The 26,776-nt window shown below is 37.2% G+C and overlaps 1 protein-coding gene across 4 annotated transcripts in view; it reads right to left on the bottom strand.

The window, feature by feature from the left end:
- Nucleotides 1-6,821: 6,821 nt before the first annotated feature.
- GRB14 (growth factor receptor bound protein 14) overlaps nucleotides 6,822-26,776 on the bottom strand; it is a 91,759-nt gene continuing 71,804 nt past the window's right edge. For 2 of the 4 annotated variants that reach the window (XM_030580991.1, XM_030580989.1), the window contains 9 exons: nucleotides 23,991-24,131; nucleotides 21,643-21,753; nucleotides 21,356-21,451; nucleotides 20,570-20,650; nucleotides 17,725-17,841; nucleotides 17,561-17,630; nucleotides 17,401-17,488; nucleotides 12,362-12,455; nucleotides 6,822-7,496 (listed from right to left, as the gene is read on the bottom strand). In XM_030580991.1, coding sequence (XP_030436851.1) covers nucleotides 7,350-7,496; nucleotides 12,362-12,455; nucleotides 17,401-17,488; nucleotides 17,561-17,630; nucleotides 17,725-17,841; nucleotides 20,570-20,650; nucleotides 21,356-21,451; nucleotides 21,643-21,753; nucleotides 23,991-24,131 — 945 coding nt within the window. In that variant the 3' untranslated portion in view covers nucleotides 6,822-7,349. Of the gene's footprint in view, nucleotides 7,497-12,361; nucleotides 12,456-17,400; nucleotides 17,631-17,724; nucleotides 17,842-20,569; nucleotides 20,651-21,355; nucleotides 21,452-21,642; nucleotides 21,754-23,990; nucleotides 24,132-26,776 lie in introns of those variants that run through there. The other 2 variants (XM_030580988.1, XM_030580990.1) reach the window with 2 other exon arrangements.

Below are 26,776 nucleotides of genomic sequence, written 5' to 3'. Positions count from 1 at the left end.
TCCTCAAAATTATTGCTCCAGGGGACTTCTTCAGGTGTAACTAAAAGCAGAATCTGGCCCTGGCACATCACGTGAAAGACAAGAAGTGTTCAAGTATAAGGTGTTTAAATAAAATCATCTTAAGATGTTTTACTATAATATTCTAACAAACAATGTTTTCAAAAGTGGGGAAAGGGTCAGTAATCTGAAACAAGTATTAGAAAACAAAATCACCTTCACCTGTATCCATGATGAAAAAAGTACAATTTGTATGGAATTAAAACATTATGCATAGCTCTATTTGCAATATTAAAAATGCTGCTATGTTAGGATAAGGTAAACAGTAGGAAAAAATAAATATTTTAATTATCCTCAGATAGTCTACATGTTCTCAAATCACACCCTAAAAATCAAACTTCAGCAGAATATAGAAGCCAACATACATTTGAAAATGGATATTACAAGCGAAGTGACCTCAAATATATTTATATATTGGAAAACATGTTAAGTCAAAGGACATAAAAGCCGCAGCTTCAAACACCATTCACAAGTTAGGAGTGGGAAAAGTGAAAATAAAAATTAAGCTTTCACTTTGTGTAGCTCACTATTTATCCAAGGGCACTTTAATTTGTAATTTACCCATCCTGACTGGTGAAGCCAAAATATCAACATTTAGGCTATGTCTACACTACAGCTTATGGAGGCATAACTTGTCACTCAAGGGTGTGAATAAAGCACACATCCCCGAGCGACATAAATTACACCAACATAAGTACCAGTGTAGACAGCCCTATACCACCACTCATTGGTTTTATTATGCTGACAGGAGAACTCTACATCAGATGTAGTGCAGTACTGTGTCTGTCGACAAGCCCTTACTGTAGGGACAAGGTGGGTGAGGCAATATTTTTCATTGGACCAACTTCTGTTGGTGAAACAAACAAGCTTTCAAGTTGCACAGAGCTCTTCAGGTCTGGGAAAGGTACTCAACGGCAGAACAGATTGTTTAGCATAAGAAATTAACACATACCACGGGATTATTCAAGGTGAAATGGCTCATTAACACCTCAGCAGTCACAGAACAAAAGTGGGGGTTTAGTGGGTTACAAATTGTTGTAATAAGCCATAAATCCAGTGTCTCTATTAAGACCATGATTTTTAGTGTCTAGCAAAATTATGAATTTAAGCTCTATTGAAGGTGTTGTGTAGGTTTCCTTTGAAGATGAGGACTGAGGGATTATATAGGTAGTGATCATCCTGTGAAAAGTGTTTGCCCAGAGGCAATATGGTGTTTGTGTCTTTTATCATTTTTCTGTGCAAGTTCATTCATGAGCATAGTGACGATCTCATTTTACACACATAGTTGTTATTGGGGCATTTAGTGCACTAGATAAGGTATACCACATGTGACAGGCATGTGTTGGCCCCATAGATCTTGAAAGGTGCACTGTGGGAGGTATAGATCATTGTAGCAGTGGAGATATGGCTGCAGATTTTGCATCTGTTGTTATAGCAAGGTCTGGTGCAGCTTTGTGTTGATAAGCCCTAGTCTGTGGGGAGCTTGAAACCATTAATGACACAATTATTTTAAAGGGGGAAAAAAAGCAAAAATTTTCTGTCAGCAAATAACTTTACTACCATCTCATGTGATAGGTTCACTGCCTCCGCTGAATTTAATCCTCTCTCATGTCCTACTCTGCTTTTTAAAAAAGTCTTTTTTTAATTAATTATACAAATCATTAGTATTAAAAAGGTAATGTAATGGTTTCAAGAACAAGCTTCACAGACTATCTGCATATTTAATCATCTCTACTAATAAATTTTTAATCATTCATTGAGTTCAGGTTCTTGTCTTGAAGCTTAACTTGATAACAAACCTAGCAACTGGTAGAACTAATTGGTACAGAACAAGTGAATAATTTATAAGAGGAAAAAGCACTGGGTGTTCTGAAGGTGCGCAGAGACTGCCAGTCACAGATATTTCTGGGAGGCAATAGGCAAACAGCAGCAGATGGGAGGAATTCCATGATACACTGCTGACATCCAGAGGCCAACTTTCAATATTGTTCACATTTCTTTTGGTTGGACTATAAAGCCAACTATAAAGTCAGATTCATTACATTTTAAATATTCATACTTTTCATTAAAGTTAACATTAATTGGGCTACCATACACATTGATTATGCATAGACCATCAAGTGTTTAACCTCCAAACGCTAGCAAGCTTCAAATAACACAGTGTGTCTCAGCTTGGATGATTTCAGCTATGGCCTAAATTAGGAAAAATTACATTCCAATGCTAAAGGATAACAATTTAAAATATCAGAGAAGTAATAAAAAAATTAATTATTGGTGCAAGTTATGTCTTGCTACCATATGTTTGCAAAAAAAATAACTAATAAAAAGGTAATAAAATCTCATTGACTGATAGACTATTTAAAGTATAGTGTGGAAGCTTCCAATTACATATTTATAAAAATGTTTAACATTCAAAATATAAATTAGAGTCAGCTGCTCTTCTTTTGGTGAAAATGATCATTTCAAATTGTACATCATATTAAAAACAAGATGATTGATTTCTTGAACCAGGAAAGGTAAAGTCAGCTGACAATATTTAATAAAAAAAAAATCTACAAAATAGATTTTTCTTCCCTCAGAGAAAACAGAATACTACAATACCACAAATAGAATGCCTATGCCACTGGCAACTTTTGACAGAAGACTCAATTCTTCCTGAAAGAACCAAATTTTAGCCAATGATATATCTAATGCTGTAGTATTTATTAGGATAGCCATGACTCAAAGCACTTCAGATCATACTTAACTTTAAGCATGTGCTTTAAGTTAATTTGACTTGAGCACATAAAATGCTTTGTTGAATTGAAGACTTGCCTGTTACATACAAAAAATTTACAATCTTAATAAAACCTTTGAGTTTTTTTACTTTACATTAAGAAAGTTAGGAAGTGGCAGATATGTCATGTAACTGAATTCTGCTCTTTGAACATATGTATTTGATAGTCTTCAATTATATAATCAATTTTATTTCCCCACAGATCCCCCTCCCTCAGGGCACAGGATAAAACATGCTCAAAGAATGAGGTAGCTGTTTAATACTTCTTTTTATTCTCATCATGCAGTGTGTGTCACTATGCCTTATTTACTGTTCACCATCCAAATTCTGTACTGAATACTGAATTCTCTTTTCAGGAGGTTTTCTGTAACAGTCAATGCTGTAGTATCAAAGTGTCTCTCAAACTTTAATGAGTGCATGTTCATTTACCTGTGAGATAGGAATGTTTATCATCTCCATTTTACAGAGTGCAAACTGAGGCACAGAGCCTATAGCCAAAATTTGCAGTGTGCGCACTAATTATGGTTCTTCAACAATTGGGCACCCAACTTGAGACATCTTGGAACAATTTTTCAAAATAATTTAATATTTTTAACGTACAGGAGTTTTGCCATTGACTTCAAAGTGTCCCAATTTTCACCCTTTATACATTCCATGCACTGTGCAGACACTAGCTAATCCTTACAACATGAGGTAGGTGAGAAAGTATCACCTTATTTTGCAGATAAGGAAGCTGATAGAGAGTCCCAAAGTCACACAGAAATTAAATGGTGGAGTCAGCATTGGAACTCATGATCTCTAGATTGCCTTCTCAACTTTGGCACCAAGAAAATGAGAAATATATAACTAGGGGCCACCTGGCAAATTTTTGGTTTAAAATGACAGCATCATGTAAAAAGTTTTGGTAGAAGCAAGAATAGAAGTAAGTTTATCCTGGGTGAGATTCATCTGTCTTATTCACTAGGTAGCTTCCAACTTTTACTGCAAATGAGCTACAGTCCACCCCATGTAACCTTAATGAGTGGCTAACAGAGAGCTTGATAAACAAGTCTGTACAATTTTGCCTATTTAAGACTTTTGGAATGCCAATAGTTTTTACATGTTAACCTCTTGTTCAAGTTGCTTTTTCTTCAGGTACTTCTACCACTATAATTTGATCAAAACCATTTTTTTAAAATGTCTTTTAAATACCAACTTAGATTTTTACTACTTATAATGTTTGTGTTTTATCAATGTTCTCAAACATTACACAAATAAAAGAAAATGTGCATATTTGAAAATAAGATTTTATATTCTCAGACGAATTTCAGCATAATTTTCTGCTTTAGACTATTTTGTCAGAAGGGTTGTTAAAGTAAAGACAACATTTTTGTCTTGAATACTTCCCAGGTGAAAAGCATTAAAAATGTCCAAACAGTATGCCAGTTCACTGTACTATCTTTTTCCATTAATTTAGCATTTGTGAAAAGTTCTGGATTGGAGAGCCATGGAACCCTCTGTCCATAAAACAAATAAAGCAAAGTTGGTAGTTCATACTCCTGAACTTACATTTCTCATCTCTGACCTAGAGCGACCCAAGGTGAAAGGATTCAGTCTCCACTTTCATTCAGTGGTTAACTTCTCCACGGAGAAAGCTAATGGCTTGAGTGCCAAAATGGCAATTATGGTATTTTTTAAAATGACACTTTCTCACTATGAAATGGACCAAAGTAAACAACTTGTTTTAGGCATCAGATGACAACCTGTGGTCATTTGCCTCGGATAGTGAAGTGGAGGATGTTTGTCTCTTACATTTGCAATCCCTGGAGCCATGCAATGCCCAAAAGAAATCTATATACATGGTTAAATTGAGGTTCAACAAATTTCATTAAATAATGCAATAGCAACTTGGAAGCATTTTTTATTAAAATTATCCTTAGAATTTGAGTTTATTTTCAGGTTTAATTTAAAATTTGAATGTATTTGGGATGCAAAAACCTTAAAATTCAGTATTAATTTGTATGAGATGATGGGCAACACAAGTTGCATCTTCAATGCACGTTCTGGAATGATGCTCATCTTAGGCCTGGTCTCTAGTAGAAAATTACACCAGCTTAACTACATGACTCAGGGATGTAAAAAAATCAATTCCCCCGAGCGGTTTAGTTAGCTGACCTAACTCCCACTGTAGACAACATTAAGTTGATGGAAGAGTTCTTCCTTTGATGGGAACGGGAACTACTTGCCTCAGTGGGGAACCCCTCCTGTTGGTGTTGTATCTGGTAGTGTCTACACTGAAGTGCTACAGTGATGCAGCTGTGGTACTACACTGTTATATTTCAAGTATAAACAAGCCCTCAAGCTCTACTGTCATTTTGAAAACAAACATTTTTACATTCAAGAGGAAAGGGGCTCTGGTGTGTGGCACAGATTGGTAGGGTTTTTTGTTTGTTTTAGTTTTTATGGAAGTACTAGAAGCTGAGTAGCTATTTAAAGGCCTTTTAGAAAGGGGGCTGGTAGCTAATATTGCAAAGTTGAACTAGCTGCTTTCCAATTGGTCAATAGTGCAATCTTATCAGCAGACTGTTAATATTGTAGGCAATCATTTGGGGAGATTTTTTTTTTGAACCTGTCATAAACAGATAAGTAAGAGTTAATAGAACAGAAGTGCTTCATATCTCTTTGCCTGGAAAGGGTTAACAAGAACAGTGAGCCTGGCTGTCACCTGACCAGAGGACCAACCAGGAGACAGGATACTTTCAAATCTTGAGGGAGGGAAGTTTTTGTGCTGTGCTGTTAGTTTTGGTTGTTGTTCACTCTGGGGGCTCAGAAGGATCAGACGTGCAACCAGGTTTCTCTCCAATCTCCCTGATACAGTTTCTTATAGATCCAGAATAGTGAGTATGAGGTAGATAAAGCGAGTTAGGCTTATGTTTGTTTTCTTTATTTGCAAATGTGTATTTGGTTGGAAGGAGTTCAAATGTGCATTTGGCTGAAAGGAGTTCAAATTGGTATTTTGCTGAAAAGATTTTAATTTGTACTTGTATACTTAGGCTAGGAGAGTGTTCCCAGTGTCTATAGCTGAAAGACCCTGTACCTATTCCATTTTAAATTTACAAAGCTATTTTTTACTGTTTTTCTTTCTTTAATTAAAAGCTTTTCTTGTTTAAGAACCTAATTGTTTTTTTATTCTGGTGAGACCCCAGGGGACTAGGTCTGGATTCACCAGGGAATTGGTGGGGAGAAAGGAAGGAAAAGGGAGAGAGAGGCTGCTTTCTCTCTGTGCCAGGATTACTTTCTCTCAGGAAGAGTCTGGGAGGGGGAAAGAGAAGGAGGGAGGAAGGTAAATTGTCCTCTCTGTTTTGTGATTCAAGGAGTTTGAATCACACAGTGATATTCCAGGGTAACCCAGGGAGGGGAAGCCTGGGAGAGGCAACGGTGAGGGAAAGGGTTTACTTTCCTTGGGTTAAGATCCAGAGGGTCTGGGATGCCCCGGGCAAGGTATTGGGGGGGGGGACCAGAGTGTACCAGGCACTGGAATTCCTGGTTGGTGGCAGCACTACAGGTTCTAAGCTGGTAATTAAGCTTAGAGGAATTCATGCTGGTACCCCATCTTTTGGACGCTAAGGTTCAGAGTGGGGAATTGTATCATGACAGAACCACACACACAGAAAACCACAATCCAGTTTAACACTTATTTTGGGAGGGGATAGCATTCCACATACCCTTACTTCAAAAATATAACACTAAAATCAGGGCTTTCTTAAGTGCCTATGGATAAATAAAAGATTGCATGTGTATACATGCACATTATGTGTACTGCAAAATACATATATGCATGTGCATATGCACAACAGCTCCAAATCTGTATAATAAAATGTGGCTTAAGTCACTACTTAAAAGAGAAAACCTTTAAAGGGTACTATCACAACAGCAACAGCATAATTCATAACACAACTGATCCAGAATTAGTCAAGACATTAGAAGAAATTTTAATGGGTTAATTCAGAATATTTTCACTTTTGAATGCAATAAGCCACAAAATAGCATTTAAAAATATAGTGCAAAATAATTTTGATTTACAAATTAAGTACGATCCAGCTTCTAGAGTTTTTCCACCCAAAAGCTGATGTTATACTCCGCACACACAATTTCTATTCCACAATGTAGAGCATTTCTGAATGCAATTAACTCATTTATTAGTCATCTATTACTAACAATGAGGCACCCTCCAATTTTATTTTGGTAAATAAAGTTGCATAATATTAAAAATATCTATTTGCATTTGAAAAAGATTTCCAGTGCTGCAACATTACATAATTTCACATGAAATATTTTCTGAAGTTCATTTGATTGTAAAGTTATTTTGCAGTGATAATTACAATGCAAAGTACTTTCTGTACAGAGCATATAAACTTTTCTTTGCATCTGAAAATCACAACCATTTCAATATATTGACTTTTCCTCCTAGGAAATTGCCTTGGAAAAGTGTTCTAGCATCTCCTTTTTTCTATTTGGTGAACCAACTTGGTTTTGGTTAAAGAGCAATTCGGGCACAATAGTGTTTTAACTTGCAAGGTAATACTCCTTTATTGAGCTGGTAGAACTCCACAAGCTGGATGAGATCAGTAAATCTAGTGTGACCATCATCCAGTGTATAGAATAGCTTTCCATCATCTTCCAGCTGTAAAAGGGAAAAACACAAAAAATAACAAAACGCTATTGAGCTACAGTGTTTGTCAGACATTCAAAATATGTACATTGTTGATCTTTAATGAAATCAGGCCTTGTGACATCTTTGTGTAGATTCGTTGTCCTGAGTTATTTATAGTCTGTGGTGAAGGGGAGAAGCTTAGTGTTCATTCATAGCAAATTCAGAAGTGACCAATAGAAAAGTAGTGCATTCTCTAACTTCTTGTCAATTTTAGGCAAATGCATAAGGTAAAAGGAAGCAAGGCTGAATATGTATTAGAACATTAGGCCATGAAAATTGCTAACATCAGCCTATTATGCCTTTGCTTTTATTCAGAAAGAACATCTAATATCACATGCAAAGATTTAATTGGAACTATAAAAACCTTAAGCCTTCATAAAATAAGAAATCTGAATTTAGGCATACATTCTCTCTCTCTCTCTCTCCCTCCAAACAAAGAGGTGTCATATTAGAACTACTTTTTGTTCTACGCTCGTTATACTCATTTGCTGTGTACCTAGTATATTTTGTGTAGCAGTGGGTGGCTGTATATTCATAGTTACTTTTGTGCATTGATGTAGCCTTTGCTGCAGAAGGTGCTTCCAGGCAGGAGCCTTCTACTGTTGATTACCATGATGGTGGCAGCACAGTAATATGTTCATTGCTTCCGGAGGGAGCAACAGGGGAGCAGGAGGAGAGGAAAAAGAGAGAAAGACTCCTGCTGCTCCAGACAGCCATGTGTATACTAGCACGCTAACCACAGGAAAGGAGAAGGAGAAGGAGAATACCCACTGTAAGGTTACCTTGGCTAACTTTAAAATACACACACACAGATTTACAGGGAATATTTCCAATTTTAAACTATTACAAATGGATAGCCCCATAATTTGCATCACCTAATTAACTCTTAAACTAATTATTTGGCTAAAAGAATGTCCTCAATCAGCAGAAAAGGGAATCTGAAGCCTTGGTACTAAAACATTTGATACTTAACAGTAATATTGATCAATTAATGAAAGATGGCAATTTATCAACAGCGGATAGTAGTGCACAAAAGAAGGCCCTAAAATGGTGATCACATTGCAGCATCAGTTACTGCAGCATAGAGGAAAGATGTAACCATCCTTCTGGGATGGATAAAATTAGTTCTCTTACCTGTAATTAAGGTTTCTCAGTGTAAGCAGCAGTTGCACTGGCCACAACTACTGGGTTATCCTACCCATTCTAAGTCTGGAGGCAGCTTCTAAGTTCCTTTTTTCAGATTTCACCAGTCCAGGACAAACACTACTAGGTAAGGAAGTGTTAACATATGTCACACTATGGGTCTGATAATGCCTATTTTCCAGCAAGAAATATGAAGATACACTGTCATCCAGGAGACTCTACGCATGCATACAACCATCATGCCAACATGATAGACATTGCAGAGCTGAGGCATTTGTTAACCAGGAATTAAAATTCAACTGTTTTTTGTTATTCCCAAACCGATGTTTGCCTTGAAATGAATTGCATGAATATTTCCTCAAGGCAAACACAGCTTTTCAGCAGATTAATGAAGAAAACAGTGTCTAAGAATCTGACATGTTCAGCATGTTTGCAAAGTTGTTATTCTGAATGATCAAGTTTTTATTAGAAGATGATTGTCCAAGAACTACTGTAATTGTATCCCTTTCCTCTCTCAACTTGAACAGCTGAATAGCCATTAGCTTTCTAGACATTAGAAGAGCAGAATATATGGTGATTAATTGATCGTGGCAGCCCAGAGTCATAAAGCATAAATTGGGAATGGAACATATAGCAGTGAAGGATTTTTTTTTTAAAGGAACATTCAAACATTCTCACAGATGGTGCATCTCATAAAGAGAAATTGTTTTCTGCCATTTCCCCTTCCAACTTTCCAATCACACATCCATTTGTGATCGTGCAACATCCCTGCACGAATCGCTAAATAAATTGCTAATATTGGCGAAGCTGGAGAAATGCTGCTTTACATCCATTAAATACAAGAACTCATTTGATGTGTTCTCTCAGCACTGGCAGGCTAGAGGCCTTGTGCAAAAGCAGACATTATTAACAGATCAGTTTAAGTTTCACTCATCCAAAACTTGGCAAAAACCTCCAATCCTTTGGGGATCTGAAGAACATGAAGCAGAATTCCTGACTTTAGTGATCAGTGGGAACTGGACTGATTGTTTCATTTGTGTAAAAAATGACAGGGTTTTTTTTTTTCCTCTGATCCCTGGAAAAAGATGAGGTGAGGAATTAAACAAGGGATATTTGTCCCTTCAAACTAGGATTACTAGGCCATACATTTGCCCATGCAGGTCATACTTCCTTCTAAGCAATTAATTAATGGAGATGCTGGAGCCATCAAAATTTGATGGGGAAAATAATTGTTTAAAAAAAAATAGATGACAACTTCTTTCCAAATCTATTTTACAAAAGTGAAGCATGCCATCCTTCAGAAGGAGTAGGAGTAAAATAATCTTGTGTTTTAGGGAAATGTCTTAAAAAAAAATCAAAGTCTCAGGCCCCTGCTCCATCAACTGAAATCAGTATCTTCCTACACAGAGAGCACTCTTGGCGCAGGTATAAGGAGGAGGGATCAATATTTGGAATGGATGAGAATTTAGAACATTGTCCTTTTGGACCTATTATTTTCATGAGGCTCGGTTTCTTGTGTGCTCTCTTTCTGGCTTGAATTGTTCTGTTTTACACTATTTTTTCTAGTGACTGTGGAATAGGATAAACGGCTTTGCCTTTTTAACTTTTCATTTTAAGAGAATCTTGTTTGGATTGAAGTGATGTAGACAAAGGTTCCTAGGTTTCCAAATGGTATGAATAAATGTGATGAGATCCTCCAGATCATCTCATGGAAAAGTTGGTCTGACTCTTGACTGTGAGTGCTACCAAGCGGATATTTCCTCTTCCACCACCAGGGATCCTATTGCAGAGCAACCTGCAGAGGTGTATGAGAAATGATTGGTTTTTCAGAAGGGAATTGGAGGCGTGTCTGGGTCAGAGGGAAGGGGAAATTTCTAAAGAGGAACTGAAGTTTCCTGCACAGGAGAAGTTAAAGAACTAGAGGCCTATATCCTGATAGGGGAAAGAGAAGGTGATCTCTGAAGTTGGTAAGTCAAAGGAGTGCCATCCTGATGGAACTGAATCATTCGGTTTTTGCATGGAATCTAAGAAGCTGTTTCAACTATAGTCCATCTGATCTAAGGACAGATAGAAACAACTGGATAACGGAGTTACATCGTTGGTGGCCCTGACTATAGGGAACACAGGGTGGGTCCAAAGAGGAAAGACACTGGCGCCAAGAGCCACCTCCTTGAACTATTTAGGTGAGAGATACCACCACCCCAGCTGTCTAGGCAGTGCAAAACTATGGATGTTTTTCTCCTGGCACTGACTTTGCTTAATGGTTCACAATGCTTAAGGGGTTACAGGCTGGTTTTCAAGTACTAGATCAGATTTACTGAATCCCCTGAAGTGTTTCAGCTCCATTGTGCAGCAAAGAGGGGGGTTTCTAGGATGCAGGCTACAGAAGCAGGGTGAAGCACGGAAATACCAAATGATGGCCCTCTGATATCTCTCACTGGAGCCACAAAGCACCAGTGAGTCAAAAGAAAGAGCATTTGGGAAAGCGCCCAGTCCTGCAGAATAGAAGAATCCCCTGATAATTAGCTTCCTCTGTTGGGTTTATCAAGAAGCCTGGAGATTGTGGGTAGAAGACTGTCTGGGAGGGATGTTCTTTGTGGAAAGAGAAATAGTAGCTGTGGCTCCTAGGTAAAGGCAAAGCACCAGGGCTAAAGCAGGCAATGAAAATATATTTCAACAAAGCAGGATGGAAAGAAAGTGTAAGAACTTTAATACTGCCTCCAGAGTCAGTGCAATGGATGAAATTACCCCACTGTCATGTCAAGAGCATCACATGCTTTCACTGAGAAAGTAATGGAAATATGGCTGTACTTCCATGCGTTACAGAAGGACTTTCAAGCCAGCAAACTCACCAATACTGCTAGGAACCTGATGGACTGAAGTCTTTGTATGTATGTGACTGCTTTACCATCTCTCTTTTTGTTCTCTCTTTTTTTTCCTTTATAATAAACGTTTAGTTTTAGACACTAAAAGATTGGCTGGCATGTTTTAGACTCTAAATGATTGGTTGACCCTTTGGGATCAGGAGAACATTTTATATATTTGGGCAGAATTTTTTAAATTTTTTAAAAACTACTCATTGTACTGGACCCAGGTGCTGACTGGGAGCTTCTTGATAACCAGTGTGGGGACAGAAGGGTCACAGGGCACTGAATCAAAAAGACTGGGCCCTGAGACATGAAAGAAGCTGCTCTGAACAGAGCGAGTGCCTGTGCATGTGGCTAAGATTTCTAACCTAGGTGGGTCCATCTAACCAAAATTTAAGAAAAAAAAGGTGTGGGGTCAGGAAGCTGAGAGACATTCGAAAATAAAACATTTTTATCCCATAAGAGGTGTTGTCTATTTAGTTTGAAAAACAGACTTGCCCTCATCTTAGGACAGCTCACACAAAACCCAAACAATATTGCCAAATCTTATAACAAATCAAACAGCAAGGTCCATAAAATCTTTAATTCTATCTCTGCAGGGTTGTTGTAACTGTGTTGGTTCCAGGATATTAGAGACACAAGGTGGGTGAGATAATAGCTTTTGTTGGACCAAACTTCTGCTGGTGAGAGAGACAAGCTTTTCTAGTGTCTAATACTATAGTACCAATATCTACCATCTTCCATATACCAGAAGAAAATATCTTCAAAAGTATGGCACACTATTACGCCTTTTCAGTTATATACAAATTAAGAAGTGTTACTTACTGGTACAATTTGAAAGTGCTTTATTTTTAGTCCATGGCTCATTGACAATACAAACGTTTTGGGATTACTTTGGCTATCCCGTACCAAGAAAACCCTAGGGAGAGAGATTAGGAATTTTCAAAGTAAGCTCATGTTGAATTGTCAGAAATTGTTTGTAGCTTTCCAATGAACACTGTAATGAATTGCAAACACAGTATTAAGGAACATCAAAAATAATTCAACCAATTTTGTACCAAAGTTTAATTTCAAGAGTTCTGCTTTAAACCTTTATATGTTTTGAGAAAGTATCAGAATTGGAAATACAAGCTTTAAAATAGTTTATTTCATCAAACACTGTGTCTCATGTGAAAAAAATATGCATCTACACAGTGATGGATACAAAGTATTTAAAGTTAACAGCTGCTGTATGTCAATATCAAGGTGTAGCTCTTTATCCCAGACATAAAAACCATGTTTAAGAGTTTGCACTTTTAGCAAAGTTTTGACCAAGATCTTGACAGCTACCAAAAATCACAAATTATACAGGGATAGAATGCTAAGAATTGGCAGCCTGTGGTTTTTCACACTGGAATTGGAATTGTAAAAACTTATTTATTTTCATCAGAAGCCGCCACAGGTACCAATATCCAGTAGATTGACATATGGAAATTTTACCTTAGAATATACTTCAGAGTGAAGGAGAACATTTCAGTTTCTATATTCAATAGTCCACTTGGTACATTGCTACTTGTTTCTTTAAATCTTCAAATAGTATGGCTGGAAATTTCAAAGGAGGCTAATGGAATTAAGCACCTTACTCCCATTAAAATCAATGGAATTTGGGCATCTAATTCCTTTAAGGGCTTTTGAAAATCCCAATTTATGTGAGTGTTGCTCATATGGCATAACAGCAAATGCATATGAGATTGCTAACTTTGCAAGCTGTTGGTTCAATGGAAAGTTTATAGGAGATATGGTACAAGACTTTATGTTGGCCAGATTGTTACAACTGGCAAATATATGCATACAACAAACATTATCTGTAGAGCAAGAAAATTCCCCATTCAGGATCAAACTCTCAAGCTTACAAATTACTGGTTGTTTTATTGCAGAGCTCAAGTAAAATATTAACAGACCCAGTCTTAGTTGGGCTGTTCTAAGACTTGAAAAGCCATTCCAGACAAGTTTTTCTGACAGCCATTGTCCTGGGCAACACTGCAGCTGGAGGGATTTTGGAGCAGTATTGGCAATAGGAACTGCTATGCAGAAAGGATGGAATAGCACCTGCCATAGCCGTGTCCTCTGCTGCTTCAATTAATCTTTAGGTTCGGGGCTAGAATATGTGCAGAAGAGAATAGCTTAAAAGATATAGAACAAAGCAGTTGCTACAGTTGGCGTGGAGACAATCTGGACTGGATGAATAATAATGCAGAACTGAGAGAGGGGTAGCCACTCCAAAATAAAGAGGGAAAGGAAGAAAGAATCCACTGAAGGAGAAATCAACATGGGTAGAGAATATGAGTGGCTGCCTCTTATAGTCACCAATAGAATAAGAACTAGTCTTCTATCCTCTGCATGTACATGCTAGTGGAGTGTAAGGGTAGTGAGCAATTTGCCCCCCCCCCCCACACACACACACTTCTATCAAACAATTACATTCAAAGGATAGGCCGTTAGGGGAAGGAAAGTTGTGTGGGAAAAAGAGGATGATAGGAATCTTATAGGGTCCTCCATTGGCTCATATAGGCCCCCGAACTGCTACATGTTAATGTAAATCCCCAAACTTTTGAGTTTCTCCCATCACCAATGAATGGTTATTATAACAATACCTATAAAGGAGGATTTATCTAGGGTTAGCAATTCTGAAGTCCCTGATCATTTTATTTTAAAATAAACTAAAATTCACCAGGATAACCTCAGAACCCTGATGCTCAGTTCATTTGAAGACATGTCCAGGGGGAGAAAAAAAATACATATATTGGCAACTATGCATATATTATACCAGTAAAAGTAGCTAATTGGGTTTAAGTAAGTTATAGAGTGATGAATATACTTAGACTTTTCTAAAAAAGCTCTAGCACACCATCTAGTGGCCAAAAAATCATCTCTTTGCCCTTTCCAGGGCTGTGAAAAAAAGTTTTCAGGCTACAGTTAGATCCTATGAATAAATCATATGGTATTTTATAATTCAAACATTAACATTAAGGATGGACAAACTGGTCTGGAAAACATACAATTTCATTATTTGAGCATAGCACTTTACAGACATTCAAAATAAGGCCCCCATCCTAAGCAGCTTACTGTCCAAATCAAACATCCTGGGTAATTACATCAGACCACAAGAGAAGAGGCTGGAAAGGAGGATCAGGACTCAGCCAACACATTCATATTCATAATTTCATTTTAGGGCACATCATAAGGCCCATTCGTTTCAGCAGCCTTGTCTCTTTGTTATTGGGCCTCATCCTTTGTTTTCTTATTTATTTATTTTTTTTAAACTAGTTAAAGCCTTTCCTAACCCTGTTTTTGTGTTAAGTGTGGGTTATTTCCTTTTAGATGATGAAGTCCCTCAACCCTAAGCTTCAGGAGCTTTTAAAGCTCACATAATGAATGAGCAAACAAAAGTATCCAGGTATATATCTAAAATCATCAACCCCCCACCCCGACCTACACATACAAACATGTACCTTGAGTGCCAAAGCCCAAATAACCCTGATTTGTAAGAAGTTCCCTGCTTGACCAGATGCATAGTGAACTGGGCTCTTTGATGATGACAATGACATTATCCTTTCCATGCATCAGAAGCCTAGTAGTTTTAAATACTGGCTGTCAGCAATTTATTAACTAAAAAGCCTTCAAACAGCCACTAAGAGTCAAATATCATAACCATAATCTCGCTGCAGCTTCTGCCATGCTTTAAAGCAAATATCATTGCTTAAAATTTAGTAGATCCAAAATGAAACATCCCAGAGTATTCTCTCTCTCTATACACACACACACACACACACACACACCAGTTGTATATCTGTCATAAATGTATTTTATTTATTTGTTGCATTTCCTAAGCTCCACAGAGAAACTAACAAACATGTAAACTTGGATTAAAAGTAAAATAGCCCCAAATGCTTTCAAAATTATTATCGCACTACTTCACCTAAATTTGGCATGTAGTAAAACTTGGGAAGAAAAATGACCTAGAAACATGCAGTGCTCACAAACTTTCCAGAAATAGACAAGTTTGTAAAAATTACTGGAGATTAGATCTGTGACTCATTAGTATTCCCTTGATCCCCTGAGAAAGCGGTTGTACCATGATGAGTCTCAAAAAAATGCTTTAAAATTGTTGCTATCTGTAATTAGGTTCAGCACTCTCTTCACATGATGGCACCATTATCAGCCTGCTGCAGTTCCTTTACATAATAGCCCTTGTTAAACTATTAACTTTCCTTTTTTATAAGCCAGTATGAACACTATTTATCAGGACACACATTAGAACAGCAGCCTATAATCTGTTTGCATCTACATAGTGGGTTTCATTGCCTGGAACACTTATCTTTGAACTGACACCCACCAAGGCTCTGCACAAGGAATGCAGAATTTTGCCTAATACATGTGCAAACCTATACAGGAAGAACATCTTATTACTCTCATGCAAAGCCTCTACATTAAAGGTGGTAGTTCATTTTTTCAGACAACTAAGCAAGTGAAACATTTGTCACATACTGTATTATCAGTGCCAGTTACCACTAAAGTCTAGTCTACAATTTGGGCAGATATATCTGTGTTCAATACAAGCTGCCAGTCCATGATTACAGGTACCAGCAGTTTCAAACAATTCTAGAGACAGTCTATTCAACAAGATCCCTCCTACCAAACTGCAATGCACATCTCTCTATAGACACCAGGGTATTATCACACACTAACATTGTACGGAGGTAACTTTGGGTCACTTTCTAGGCTCAAATGCTCTTTGCTTCCCAATCCAGTTTCTCTTATTTTTTTCATTTAAAAAGCGGGTTTTGCAACTTTAAATCTGCATACCTCAGAACCATTACTTGCTGGGTACATTACTAGAAATCTTACTTTCTTTTATTAGACCAGCTGCTAATATCATTGCAGTGAACAGAATCCAAGGAGGATGGAGCTCTTGGTTTTGCAGCAGAGATTCAGAGCTCCACAATGGAAAATGTTTTCAGCACTGTGAGCCACTTTTTGTGAAGCCCTTCCTGACAGATATAGGAAACTGTTAAATCAGTGATCTAAAGGGGTTCCCAACAGCATTGCTATGAGTTCCAGGAAGATTTGAAGTAGTCGCCCAATCTAATAGGTTAGATGGATGGTAAGAGTTCATATCTGGAAGGCCAGCAGGGAGGCCAACATAAGAGGGGAACTTATACAGATGAGTTATAGGGCTGTATTACAGCAAGGCAGGAGAAGAGATTTGGAAGCAATCAAATAAATACGAAAATTTAGACAAATAAATATGAAATATACATTATATTTGTACTTTTTTTCCAGAGAAAGAATATTTAAAGTATATCATTAGAAGACTAAATGACTCATCCTGAAGTTCAACATTTACTCTCTCTCAATTACTTTCAAATCTGAGGTTGAGTTTCTAGCGCTGGCAGTTGGAAGAATCCATTTACATTTGTAAACTGGGCAGAGATGGTATGAAAGCCAAGCAATGTTTTCTGAGTCATCACTAGTAAGAGATGCTGGAATCCAATTTGAGGCCCTGATCTTACAGTTGACAGTATAGATGACAGATTGTTGTGCCAATCCAGAGCCCATTGCTTTCAACATGGCTCTGTGAAAATGCAGCAGTCCATCCACTCAACTGCAGGATCAGAGCTTCAGAGCGCTATTTTATTGTTGAAGAAAGATCCCTAATACAATCCAACTCATACTCCCATAGCTCTAATAAAATGAATGTTTTTATTTTACTTCCATTAAGCAGATATCATGTCACAAACCCTGCAATAAGCAAATGTTTCTACATAGTTATTTTTCTGACTGTAACTACAACCCAAAAAAGTTAAGAAAAGAAATCAACTTACCCATCTACAAGTCCTTGCTGTAAAATAAGTCGTTGAGCTTCATCCCTAGAGATTTTATGGTGAAACCACAGTTGTGTTCTATGTATTGCTGGAAAAATTATAAAGATCGTTATAAACATTATTGCATCTCTTCTGGAGCTGTAAATTAATTCACACATACCTACACTAGATGTGGCACTTTGAGAAGTGGTAGGACTTCCATGTGTGTTGAGTCGTAAACACCCTTTTCTCTGAGTGGGAGAGAAAAAAAAATTCATGTGTCAAAACTTTGTGGGTGAAAATAAAATTAGAAAAAATATTTTGAAAAAGTAAAGGTGTTTATACCCGCCATGCTAACCCTTCTTCAACTGCAACTGAAAGGGCTTCTGTTGGATTTTCAATAACTCTGCTTCTATGTCCTGAGAAGTCCATTGCTACCAGGGAATTTTCTGAAATACTTCTCTGGGGCAGAGGACGGGGGGAAAGAGAGAAATTCAGATTTGAAAAAAAAAACAAACACCTTATTTTGAAATAACATTACATTTTGCCGGTTGTGTTTCAAATTTTTATAAGGTTTTCTTCTCTCAACCAAGATTTGTTTCACTTTGGACAACATTTGTAGTTCTAATTCTCTTCAAGGAAGACTATCCAGTTGAACTTTAAAGTTTGGCCAGTTGGCAAGATAAATGTGGGAGGAAGGAGAAGGTAATGACTACTTAGTATCGTAAGACTTATAATATGTGTCTTGTTTTTGCATCACTGCAGCCAATAGTACCTGGTCTGAAGATGCTTAAGCTACTGAAGATTGGTCCTCACCAGCTGTAGCTAGTTGTGAATTTAAACTCTCTCAGCTTACTATTTATGGCTAGTTTAAGATAGTTGTCATGAGACACTAGACACAAAAAACTTTTGCTCTGCTTACTTCAAATGATAGCCTCCATCTACCAAAAAAGCCACAGGTATGAACTGGAGTATGTGGTCTCACCAATGCTGTAAAACTAGATCCTTACAAAATAACTGTACTCACACATGCTGAGAAGTAATTTCAACTTCCCTGAAACTCAAATACTGTTACCAAAAAAACCACACCCATTGAACCATTTCCAAAGGACTAAAAATTTCCAAGACGATTCTGTAATATTCCATCACTGATCTGAGACTCTGATACATTAAGAGAGAGGGGAAGTCCATCAAGGATGCAATTTCCTTTTCAATGGCCACACTGAATAGAGTTATTAAAGAAAACTGCAAATCATGAAAAAACAATGGAACCTTTTTGATAGCTAAATCATACATCGATGTGAGTACCACAGTACAGTTGTGAAAATATAGCTTTACCAAGGTCCCATCTAAATTTAAGAGTGGGTATATGAGGGGCATACCTACTATTATAGCTTTTGAGAACTGCTAAACACATACTGCTTAATATAATTTGGTATTCACAATGCAGACCTCTTTCAAACAGAACAGTGCTACTCAACTCGATGAGCTCAGTTCCATGTGAATGGGCAGGCTGAGATGGGGTAGGGGAGGAAGCCCACATTACTACATAAGTAGGAAAGCCTATTAACTCCACACTTCAGCCTGGAGTCGTCTGTGTCCAATGCTGCGGACATAATATGGCCAGCCTGTACAGCCTGAAGTTAACCATCTTTAGGCAAGAATTTTTCTGCTAGTGCTCAAAGAGCCAAAGAGCCTTATTTTTCCGAGACATCAAGCCGCTCTGGAATAGAGGGTGCCAATAACAATCTTATTGTGTTTTCTGTGGCTTTGGCACTTTCTTTTCTGTTCAAAAGCCCTTTACAACACCCCTAAAACAAGGAGGGAGAGGGAATTGAGATCACCTTCAGACCCTTGGAGAAAGATTCTTATACTCTACTTTGTTTCTCCCCCATCTCTTTCCCCTCTCCCCAGGCCATTTAAATTCAACCAAACTTGCTAAATACTTGGAGTATGTGTGACTGTACACTAGGCTTCACAATCTAAACTTCTAGTGGAAGTTTTTGTGGGACTGCTAAGATGAACTGAGTAATGTTAGTTTGTATGCCTTCACTGATTGTAAGATCTACTTCAGACCTTTCTGTTAAACTCCTGGCTGTTATGAAGGAGCATAAAAACAGTAAATGCAAGTTCTTGTATAAAATATTCTGATGGTCAGGTTTGCAAGGGGGAAGTAATTTAATGTTTCATGTAACTGAGTAAACATGGATTCACAGGAAAGGAAGACTCAAAGTTAGCACTTGTATCTTAGGCACTCTGGTTTATAAAATAAGCTTGATACTAAGTACAGTAGCTCCACAGCAACTATTGGTGGGCACTGGGATATGAATAAATAGAACAATCCCTATCCTTCTCTAATTTGAAGCAATGTGTATGTAGCGCACAAAAGATATGCCTGTGCAGTTAAAGCTTCCTAACCAAAAATATGTAGCCTTAAAATAGTCCTATTTGGTTACAACCCTAGAAAGGTTCCTTTAGAACTCAGAACAGAAGAGATTTCAATAATAGGTATTAGGACAGCCTACTCCTATAAAAAACATTTAATTACAACTACTTCATCACAGATCACACCTGAATAACTTCAAATCCTGGGGCCATATCCTGAGCAGAAGATCGGGCCAATGAATTACAATCTGCTTAAACTTTTACAAAAGGTGCAAACAAGGACTGGACAAAAGGTGATGTCTGGATAAAAGGGGAGTTTAGAGAATGGGATCTGCATTGCTGTGAATTATGATTCAGGGATGTGAAAAATTAACTGCCTTCTGTACTGAGAATATTCTGCACATTCAATCTCAGTTTGATTATTTATATTAATCCTTTTTCAAGAGTGCTGCTGGACTGATTGGTTTCTCTACACAAAAGTGGTGACTTGCTTAATATTCCTTAGCTCAAGCATGGTGCAAATACAGGGCTAGATTCTTTCCTGCATCAAGAGTCACTTGACACAGAAAGAGACACAGTGGAAGTGCATGGAATCAGTAAGCACTTCCTGACTGGCTCAACCTTCAGCTCCAATGCCAATAAGGGCATCTGACCATTGTTCCGAAAGGTTTTGGTAAGTGCTCACATGCTTAAACTTAAGCACACGCATAAACATTTCTAGGATCACAGACACAGGTTACATTGCTTCTGCAATAGGTTCCATTTTAAATAGTTTACTTGCTCAATAAGTTATTTCAGTACATACCATAGGTGATATAGTCAGAGAACTGCAGCCACCTCTACCTTGATATGGTTGCATGTAATTCTGATACAGCTGCATTCCATACTAAAACCAAAAAAATAAATATACCTTATCACTAAAAGTTTATTATGGGGATTTTAGTAGTACCACCTTGAAGTATTAAATAAAAATTACACAGGAGCTCCTGAATACTACACAATGAATTTCATTTAGAAAGATTGACTTTTATTAGCTTAATTACATTAATTTAAAAATAGAACCGCCTGCACAGACAATAGGAATCCTTGCCTTAGAAATATATTTGTCATTATGGTTTTCTGACACTACATTTAAAGAGAATTCTCTAAGTATAAAACTGGAATGTGTAAATTTTGCTCCCTCAAAAACACAAAACACACAAAAAGTTGGCCACAATGAGTAAATGGCTACAATTTTCATTTTCTTAAGAAATAACTTACATGTATGTTCAATTCTAGCCATTTACAGACACTGTATGACTCATTCTGCCTACTTTGCCACTAAAAGCAGCCTCTTCTACCACTCAAATAAGTTCTTGCATGATAATTGGGGACAGCACCAGTAGCAGCAGTGCCAGCTTTTTCTATTGTACTGGAAATTCGGTGTCTATCTTCTTTATTGGGAGAAGTAAAAAAGAGCCCACAGTGTACAAAATTAAGGATTTTTATTATATTGAAACCTACAAGTTACCCTTGCTTCTCTATTTCAAAATGTAAAAGCATTTAACATAGTGAATTACTAGCAAGAAATTAACTTCACAGAAGATTTTACCTTAAGTAATCTAATTGCTGTCATCCAGCAAGTCCTACTCTGCTCGTCATCTGCACAGAGCTGCTTCAGGTCTTTGGCTCCTCCTGCTTTGTTAGGCTAGAAGGCCACAGCACATTGTTTAGCATTAATGCATATCTTGCAGATAATACCTGTTGAAATAAAAGCCACTAATTCTCCTATTTTATAATAGACAACTGAATCTTTTTTTAAAATCTTATCGAAACTGAAGCTTACCTAAGAACTGTGGCTTGCTTTAGCATATATTTATCAAAATATTAAGCCTGTACCTTAAAGCAGAATCCATAGTTTGCTGGTGTTCCAGACATCTTTTTGCCTGCCAAAGACATATACATATCACTACTGCTGAATTCACAGAAAAACTGCAGATGCCTTGGTTCCTGAAAGGAAAAGCAATATAAAACAATTAGCCCTTTTTACTTTACTATAAACCAATGAAGGAAATAATAAATAACTAAATGAAAAACAAAAATATAAATATTTACACAGTAAATTATTTAAATGCATGATAAATCTCTCTCCTGGAAATACACTACAATCCATATTTAAAAAAAATAGATATACCTACGCTAAAAAATTATCCCTATCAACCACTCAGGGTTGCATGTGCCTTGGCCCTTACCATCAATCAAGTTATGTGCTTTCCATCTATGAGTCTTATATACATCTGATCCAATCAGATTTGCATGCACCCAACCCTATTAATCAGGTTAGTTTGCACCTAGCCTCCATCAATAAGGTTTCTGCATAATGCATAAATTTTCATATATAATGTGAATAATGGCCAAAAAATGGCCCTCAATCAAAAATTTAAAACTGTTGCATCATATCACCTCTAGTTCTACCTTCCTAACAATCTTTGTGTTGATAGATAGTAGTTTTTGAGATATCACTCAACAGTGAAAAGCAAACCTTGCAAGAAAAAACACAAAAATATTCAGGTGGAGCCTAAATCCTAACTATTAAAAATGCATGAGGAGAAACCAAAACCACACTACATAGAAAATTAAAAGGGTATAAAAACCAACCTGGTGTGAAATGTCACACCAACTTGCCACGTACTTTTAGAGAAATAGGAATTTTTACTCCATTTTAAAAACACAAACTTGACTGCATAATGTGATGATTAGCTCGTCATCCAGGAATTGTTTGTTCTGAAGGGAGCTGCTTGTTCCTTTTTTTTTTTTTTTGGGGGGGGGGGGGGGGGAGGGAAGGAGGGAGGGACTGTATAGCATTAATTTGCATTCTGTGCATGTGCCTCAAGACACAATAATAGCATTCCGCTTGTAAATAAAAATACCACACACATTGCTTGAGGAAGTTTACAAAACTTAAACTTGCAATTTACCTTTAAAAGGAAATTAACAGTAAGTTAGGAAAAGAGTAAGTTACACAGAACATCTTCAGGGAGAGAAACACTGAGTGCTTCCCCTTTTAGCCAGACAGCCTCTTTAAATACTAATAACTACACTCATCTGAAGCTCTTATCTTGTTCCAAATGGCAGCCTGATACTATGACAGGAGAAGTTGAACTGGCTGAAGAAATCCAGAAAAAGGCCACTGAACATTCTACCTGCTGCAGCAGAGGAAAATGCCCAAAACTGGACAAAGCCAAAAAGCAAACTATCAGTTTTCTGCGAGAAACATGTGTAGCACCAATGAACTGATTTCTGGAAAAGCATACATGAGCTATAAGCCATAATGCTTAATGATTCATTACATCTTAAAATGTAACAACTTTTGAAGACACTTTGCAATTTATTTTTAATTCCCTTGTTTAAAACACATCATCAGAAGCAAGAAAACATATTTTAGCAATTACTGTCCAGTCCCATTCTAAATATTAATTCCTTTCCCCAAGTTGAAACCAGTCAAGTTTCTTTTGTTTGCTTCTTTGTGTCCTCAGTTAAATGAGGACAGCTGTGGAAATATGTTGACAGCTAACACAGAAGTTCAGACTAACAAAATCTTTATTCTAAGTGGGTTACATAAAAGTTCTCTCATCTCCAAAGCACCCTGTTTAACAGAGGTGTCAATAGTTATGCTTCCATTACAGACCAATAAAAATGAACAAGTAAAGCGGGGAGGAGGTATGGATACAGAGGGTCATGATAAAAATTGAGATGCTCAAAAATTTTCCTACAAATTATTGTTCCGCAAATTTTCTCCTTTCTTTTGCTTAAAAATAAATAAATGCTCTGAAAGACAGATCCAAATGGTATATTCAGGAACAACAGTTAACATTTGCTTATGTTCTCACCGTTCACAATTCTTAATCAGTAGATCTGAAATGCAGAATTTATTTTTAAAGAGCTCTGGTGTTGCCTGACTAAAAAATAAATTTAAATTAATATATTTGGAATGAACCAGACTTGTTAGGCCAGAGTACTCAGGTTTATACAAGAAATTCTAATTTATTCCAAAGAGCTGTTCTTACATATCCTTACTCCCGCCAATCGCATTGTATCCTTAGAATGAACATTTGAACAGGAAATTTGGGAGCAAGATTTTTTTCCTTTAAATTACCATGGATTGAAATAAAATTAGGTAAAAACTACTGCAAATGAAAATACACGCTTGCCCTATCTTATTGTTCTCTGTCATATTTTAGTCTTACCTTTGATGCCCCTTTAGTGGAAAAATACAGGCCAGATCTTCTCAAAAGAAAGTATAATTTTTTCCATGATGATTTCTTCCCTTGCTCCTTTGCATGCAAATAACCATGAATTTCAGGATATGTGCTGGAACTTAGGAACATCTGAAACAAAATATTGCATATGTATTTCCCACCTGAAGCCAGCTTTCTCTTCTATTAACATACTGTTCAACAGTTTTGCCAACATTATAGTAAAATTTTAAATGGTGAAAATACACACTTCAAAAATGGAAAATTATATACATGCCTCAAAACAGTGGGATGATCTACTTACAACAGCATAAAAAGACACTGAACAACCTTCTGGTAACTAAAGGAGGAGGTTAAACCTTCAAAGATCATCAGAAATTTAGAGAAGGCAATAAATAACACTATATAAAATATAAAACCTAAGTTCTTGCACCCTGAAAGAAAGAACAGCCTTCTACAAAACTTGAAGAGCTCAGATAGATATTCCTGGCAGTAGTTTGTAAGTTTAAATTAAAAATAATGCTCTAGGGTATTTTGTTTTTGTTGTGTTTTTAAAAGTGGTGGGTTAATGCCATATCTCCCAATTCTAACTCCTGCCAGCTGAAAAACCACTGGAAAGGAAACAAGTTTATAAGAGATAGGCACATGCCATCATTTGGGGGTGAGGGAGCATATCACCATTTAAACACACAACCCCTCTCTCTCTCTACCACACAAAAATCCAAACATGTACACTTTGAGCACTGACTGAAAATTAAAGTACACATAAAAGTGACCCTTAAATCAAAGTTAATTTCAAACCCTCAGGAGAAAGGCCTTCCTTCTAGAGGAAAAAAAAAATGTAGCTGTATTATTTTGCAAATACGTTAGACAGAAATATTCCAAGTCCTTGACAAGGTAATAATTTGTTATTCACTAGGATAGTTTGCAGATATCTACACAGTATGTTACCACAACGTTCTGTGCCAATGTGACACTATAGTTTTACAAATATTGAAGCCACAGAGAAGCAAAAACCATTTATTATGAGGGAATTGGCCTTTAATAGACAGATAAAGGTACATATATTCCATAAAGAGAATTCATTATTAGTTCAATACATTGCCTTTGCTGTTTGTATTGAATTTTCTAAAGGAATATATCATGCCTTTTGAAAATTTGACAGAATGCCCCAAGAAATTGTATCAGATACTGGAACACTTCCTAATTCAACCCAAGAAACAGATTCAGCTCCAGGCCAGGGGTTCTCAATCCATTTCCCTCATATAAATCTCTTAACTTGGAATCCTTTGGGGTTACTACCCTGACTCCCAGCTTCTCTTCTCACCCCAAATTTCCCCATCGGTTGCTATCCTGGCCCATCAGGGTAAGCTGCTGGCAGGTCGGGACACTTTGTTTACTTAGGTTTACCTCCATGCTTGCAGACAGTCGAGGTAGACAAACCGTCTCAGCCCACCAATAGCTCATCCTGATGGCCTCGGAGCCAAAGTTTGCTGACCCCGAATTATAGGGTCGGTTTATGAATGGGTCATAAAAAATTTCCATTTTTACTTATCCATCTTGGGTGGGTCGGCTTATAAACAAAATGGCTTATGATCGAGTATATACAGTATGTTCTCCTACTAACATAGTAATTTGTCTGATACACAATAACCATGATCCTGCAAAGTCTTAAGCTGACATGTAACTTTATGCACTCTGCAGCAAATTATGCATCATAAACTCATGTTCTGAAGCAATATTACATTTTTTCTATCATGCAATACCCTTCATTCCCACATCTTTACACCCTCACAAACACACACAACAGTAAATATTGAAATAAAATTATTGTTTTCTATGACGGTTATTTCAGGATGTGGTTTTTTTGTGGCAATCTCCACACCATGGGCCTGGACTATGCACAATGTTTTCTACGCAGTCAGGTCAGAATCACCTTCCCCTCATGTGTGGAAAGGAAGGGAGAATGCTGTAGCTAGCTGCAGTGGCTCATCTCCCTGGCTCCAGAGTCTTGGCATTTGTACTTTTCTCCAAGCCGTCTAGCTCATGAACTTGTATTTCTGAGGCTCCCCGCTCATTGTCTGAATGTTGGACAACTGTTGTAGCATCCCAGCAATAGGGCTTCATGTCACAGAGTAAGAAGCATGCACTGAAACTGGAAATAAGGAGTAAATTTTTAATGGTGAGAGTAATTAGCCATTGGAACAGTTCACCAAGGGTCATGGTGGATTCTCCATCACTGACAATTTTTAAATCAAGATTAGATGTTGTTTTTTCTAAAAGTTATGCTCTGCAAATTATTTTGGGGAAGTTCAACGGCCTGTGTTATACAGGAGGTCAGACTAGATTATCCGGACTTAGAATCTGTAAGCTATGAGCCAATTAACTTCCTCTTGTAGCGAAAGCTGGAGACAAAAAGTTGCAGGCAGAATCCAAGAGAGCAGGAAGACAGAACAAAGTATCAGGCACCTGATTGCAGAAAAATGGCTAATCCCATGGAAATATGCTAAATTCTTATGGTTACAGAATCACTGAGCCCACAAAGCCTTGAATTATATTAGAGCTGTTTTTATCTCAGAGTTATTGTTTCAGCCTTGCTACAGATTCAGGCAGGCATATTGCTTTAATTACCATTCTCTTCATTTTTCTGAGGTTTGCCCAATGGCCGTAAGAACTAGAAACATATTTTAAATGAAAAGGAAAGATTGTGGAGCACAATTCTGCAGCAAAGGTCAAATTCTTCAGTAAAATTTTTCCCACAGAATTGCAGAATACAC

This window comes from Gopherus evgoodei, chromosome 11, assembly GCF_007399415.2.
Source record: "Gopherus evgoodei ecotype Sinaloan lineage chromosome 11, rGopEvg1_v1.p, whole genome shotgun sequence".
Classification (NCBI taxonomy): Eukaryota; Metazoa; Chordata; order Testudines; family Testudinidae; genus Gopherus; species Gopherus evgoodei.
This window is presented reverse-complemented; position numbering and strand designations above follow the sequence as displayed.